The following is a 5,287-nucleotide window of genomic DNA, read 5'->3' on the forward strand; positions in this document are numbered from 1 at the left end:
ATTAAACTTAAACAGAAGACTTAATTATTAGTGACTCTATTAAAAAGATAATTTTTTCCTAATCTAAGAAACAAAATAAACCGTTAGTTGTCCAAACTCGAACAATCCCCGGTAACGGCGCCAAAAACTTGATGCACAAAATTGTGATCATACTTTTCACAACTTCGCACAACTAACCAGCAAGTGCACTGGGTCGTCCAAGTAATACCTTACGTGAGTAAGGGTCGATCCCACGGAGATTGCCGGCTTGAAGCAAGCTATGGTTATCTTGTAAATCTTAGTCATGATATTAATGATAAAAATGGTTTTGTTTATGAAAGGTAAATAACATGAAATAAATGGTACTTGTGATTCAGTAATGAGGAACAGGCTGAGGTTCCGGAGATGCTCTGTCATCTGAATCTCTGATTTCCTACTGTCTTCTTCTCCGAACACGCATGGCTTCCTTCAATGGTAAGTTATATGATCCTCTCGGATGAAAAATACCAGGCACGATCTCTGCACGGCTAATCAACTATCAGATTTCTCGTCTCGAATGAAAAATACCAGGTACAACTACCGCACGGCTAATCATCTGTCGGTTCTTACTAGCATCGGAATAGGATCTCTCTATCCTTTTGCATACTGTCACTGTACCCAACGTTCGTGAGTTTGAAGCTCGTCACAGTCATCCCCTCCCAGATCCTACTCGAAATACCACAGACAAGATTTAGAATTTCTGGATCAAGGAATGCTGCCAATTGGTTCTAGCCTATACCACGAAGGTTCTAATCTCACAGACTCGGTCCGTGGATCAGAGACCCAAGAGATACTCACTCAAGCTGTCGCCCATTGACTAGGTTTAGCTCAGATAGAACGGGAGTGGTTGTCAGGAACGCGTTCATAAATGTGAGAATAATGATGAGTGTCACGGATCATCATCTTCTCCAGATTGAAGTACGAGTGAGTATCTTAGAATAGAATTAAGCGTGATTGAATAGAAAATAGTAGTAATTGCATTAATCCATTGAAACACAGCTCCTCACCCCCACCTATGGGGTTTAGAGACTCATGCCGTAGAGGATACAATATCAATTGTTAAATGTCATGAGTTGCAAAATAAATCTCTAAAAGTAGTTTTTATACTAACTAGTAACTTAGGTTTACAGAAAATGAGTAACTAAGTGCAGATAGTGTAGAAATCCACTTTCGGGACCCACTTGGTGAGTGTTTGGGCTGAGCTTTCAAGCTTTCACGAGCATATGCCTAAAGTAGGCATTAAACACCACCCTGGGTGCCAAAATGGGCATGTAACACCAAGAAAGGTGCCAGTTCTGGCGTTTTATGCCAGAAAGTTTTTGGCTGGCTTTTAACACCAGTTTGGGCCATCAAATCTCGGGAAAAGAATGAACTATGATATATTTCTGGAAAGCCCAAGATGTCTACTTTCCAACACAATTGAGATCGCGCCAATTGAGCTTATTTAGCTCCAAAAAATCTATTTCGAGTGCAGGAGGATCAGAATCCAACAGCATTTGCAGTCCTTTCTCAGCCTCTGAATCAGATTTTTGCTCAGGTCCCTCAATTTCAGCCAGAAAATACTTGAAATTACAGAAAAACACACAAACTCATAGTAGAGTCCAGGAATGTGATTTTTGAATAAAAACTAATAAAAATATAATAAAAAGTAACTAAAATATACTAAAAACTACCTAAAAACAATGCCAAAAGGGTATAAATTATCGGCTCATCAAAGCCTTCAAGGTAGCTTGATGCTCGGATTGTGGTATGCACCTTCGAATTACTTGATCGGCACCACATCTCCATAAGTATGGGTCATCTCATACATAATATTTGGATTTGCTTTTAAGCTTATCCTTTTGATGTTGAGAGAAATCAGGAGGAAAGGTGCCAGCAACCAAGTAATTGGCAATAGGTGCATACCAAGGGATAACTTCGGAGATTGCTAGCAAGCCCTCAAGAGGGAAGGTATCATTAATAGGAGTGGAATCGGCCTTTGTGTGCTCAAGGTGACTCAAGTGGTCCACCACTAAGTTTTGCGAACCACTCCTATCCGTGATTTCAAGGTCAAATTCTTGCAATAGCAACACCCATCGTATCAACCTCGGTTTGGATTCTTTTTTGGCCAACAAATATTTCAATACCGCATGATCCGAGTATACTACCACCTTAGAACCAAGTAAATAAGCTCGAAACTTGTCCAAGGCAAAGACAATAGCTAACAATTCTTTCTCGGTGGTAGTATAATTGGATTGCGCTCCATGTAAAGTCTTAGAGGCATAGGCAATGACATAAGAAATTTTACCCTCGCGCTGACCTAGTGCTACTCCCACTGCATAGTTTGAGGCGTCACACATGATTTCGAAAGGTCTAGTCCAATCCGGTCCTCTCACTATGGGAGCTTGGGTCAAAGCAATTTTGAGCTTGTCAAAGGCCTCTATGCACTCTTCACTTAATTCAAATTCCACACCTTTTGCAACAATCGAGAGAGAGGTAATGCCACCTTACTAAAATCCTTAATGAATTACCGGTAAAAACCTGCATGTCCAAGAAATGCACGGACTTCCCTCACAGAAGAGGGGTAAGGCATACTAGAAATAACATTGATCTTTGCCGGATCAACAGAAATCCTATCATTAGAGACAATGTGCCCTAAAACAATACCTTGTCTTACCATAAAATGACATTTCTCAAAATTTAACACAAGGTTTGATTTAGAACACTTCTCTAATACTTTTGCAAGATTGTCTAGGAAAAGATCAAAAGAGTCCCCGTAAACACTAAAATCGTCCATGAACACCTCCATGGATTGCTCCAAAAGATCCGCAAATATACTCATCATACAACTTTGGAATGTTGCCAGTGCGTTGCACGAGCCAAATGGCATTCTCTTATACGCATACGTTCTAAAAGGGCATGTGAAGGTTGTTTTTTCTTAGTCTTGAGGAGCAATGTGGATTTGAAAATAACCGGAATATCCATCTAAAAAACAATAATGAGATTTACCACATAGGCGATCAAGCATTTGATCGATGAAGGGCAACGAAAAGTGATCCTTCCTAGTGGCCAAGTTTAAGCGCCGATAGTCAATACATACCCTCCATGAGTTTTGGACTCTGGTGGCTATAAGCTCCCCTTGTTCATTCTTGATTGTAGTAACATCGGATTTCTTTGGGACCACTTGGACGGGGCTCACCCATTCACTATCCGAAATCGGATAGATAATGTCCGCTTCTAATAACTGGGTGACCTCCTTCTTCAGAACCTCTAGAATGGTAGGATTTAGACGCCTTTGAGGTTGTCTAACGGGTCTAGCTCCTTCTTCTAAGAAAATTTAGTGTTCACATACTTGGGGGCTAATGCCAACCAAATTTGCCAAGCTCCACCCTATGGCCTTCTTGTTTCTCCTCAAGACATTGAGCAACTTCTCTTCTTAGTGGGAGGTGAGCTCCCCTGCAATTATTACCGGAAACTTTTGGTTCTTCTCAAGAAAGGCATATTTTAGGTGGGTTGGGAGTGGCTTTAAATAAGCATTTTTTTCATGACTTGGTACTTTGTCTTTCGGTATCATTGGAGGTGATAAGACATCTTCTTCACATACATGGGAACTCCCCACACTTGGGTCTTGATTCATACTCTTTCTATCAAAGCCATCTTAATGAACTTTGGCTACAACATTGTCAATCAAATCACACCGGAAGATAGAGTGATCCTCCGGTGGATGTCTCATGGCTTCATCAAGATTAAAGCTCACTTTTCTTCCATCGATCTCAAATGAGTAGGTGCCCGAAAACACATCTAGTTTGAACCGGGAGGTCTTCAAGAATGGCCTCCCAAGCAATATAGATGATGTCCTACCGGAGTCACTAGGGGGCATCTTGAGGATATGGAAATCAATTGGGAAGACCAACCCCTTTATACTCACTGGAACTTCCTCCGCTATACCAACCACAGAAATTATGCTTTTGTCTGCTAAAACAAAACGGGCGGCCGATCGTTTTAACGGTGGGAGCTTTAAGACCTCATAGACGGACAGGGGCATAATACTCACACAAGCACTAAGATTGCACATACAATCAACAAATTGGACTCCATCTATGGTGCAAGTTACTAAGCAAGGGCTGGGGTCACCACACTTCTCCGGCACACCATCCATTAAAGCAGAAATTGAGCTCCCCAATGGTATAGTTTCTAATTTACAAATTTTTTCCTTATGCATATATAAGTCCTTAAGAAACTTTGCATATTTAGGCACTTGGCAGATAGCATCAAAGAGAGGAATAGTTACCTCAACTTTCTTGAACATCTTCACCATTTTGGGGTCCAACTCAACTTGCTTCTTGGTTTTCCTTGCCAATGTTGGAAATGGGATTGGAGTAGCTCCTTGCAAGACATCCTCATCCTTAGGCATTCTGCCCCTTGGTTGAGCAATCACTTCTTCAACTACCTCTTGGGCTTCATCCTCCTCATCAACCTCTTCTATCTCAACCACATCGTCATCTTGAGTGACCTCTATTAGGCTTGCCTCTTCATGATTTCTCTCTTGCAATTTGGTTCCGGACCTCAAGGTAACGGCATTGATGTCACCCTTGGGATTGGGTAGAGGTTGAGAGGGTAAGGCACTTGAGCTTGAGGCTTGAGTGGTAGAGGTAGGGGTGGATTCCATGTGAAAGACAAGGGCTTAGAGTGTAGAAGTAAGACCGGTAAGGCTTGAGGCAAGTGTTGCTTGAAGCTTCATTTAGCCTTGGAGGATGGAGTGGAGTGTCTCATCTTGGTTGGAAGATGGAGAAGAATAAGTGATTTGGGGTACTTGTGGTTGGTTGGGTGGAGATGCTTGCCTTTGATGAGGTGCTTGGTAGGTTTGGTATGGTTTGCCTTGGTTTTGGTTTTGATATGGAGAGTTTTGTTGGTATCGGTTTTGTTGATTGTTGTTGTTCTATCTTTGGTTCCCTCCATTGTCCCTTCCTCCTTGGTTATAATTGTCCCTCCATCCTTGGTTAGAGTTGTCCCTCCATCCTTGGTTGGAGCTATCTTGCCATCCTTGATTAAAATTGCCCCCTTGTTGGTGATAACCTTGGTTTGGGCAATTGTAGTAGGCATTAGTAGCCGCCAAGGTATTATCTTCTTAGAGGTTCGGGCATTCATCGGTGTAATGGGAGTAGCAAGAGAAAATTTCGCACACTCTTTGGGGGACCAATTGTTGACTTTGTTGTGGTTGAGGAGGTGGAGATTGTTGTTGGTTTAGTTGGAGTTGCTTGAGAATGTTTTTCATTTCGCCCAAGGTCTT

At 41.8% G+C, this 5,287-nt stretch overlaps 1 protein-coding gene across 1 annotated transcript; it reads right to left on the bottom strand.

Annotated features, from left to right (window-relative positions):
- On the bottom strand, positions 3,656-4,666 carry LOC107633230. Its single transcript, XM_016336872.1, has 2 exons — positions 4,289-4,666; positions 3,656-4,210 (listed from the first exon to the last, which is right to left on the bottom strand). The coding sequence occupies exons 1-2, from the start codon at positions 4,664-4,666 to the stop codon at positions 3,656-3,658; spliced, it is 933 nt and encodes a 310-aa protein (XP_016192358.1).

Source organism: Arachis ipaensis, chromosome B03, assembly GCF_000816755.2.
Source record: "Arachis ipaensis cultivar K30076 chromosome B03, Araip1.1, whole genome shotgun sequence".
NCBI lineage: Eukaryota > Viridiplantae > Streptophyta > Magnoliopsida > Fabales > Fabaceae > Arachis > Arachis ipaensis.

Coding starts and splice junctions, on each gene's coding strand:
- LOC107633230 (XM_016336872.1), bottom strand. CDS start 4,666: ATGGAATCCACCCCTACCTCTACCACTCAAGCCTCAAGCTCAAGTGCC. Junction 4,211..4,288: donor AGATGTTCAAGAAAGTTGAG/GTAACTATTCCT, acceptor TATATGCATAAG/GAAAAAATTTGTAAATTAGA.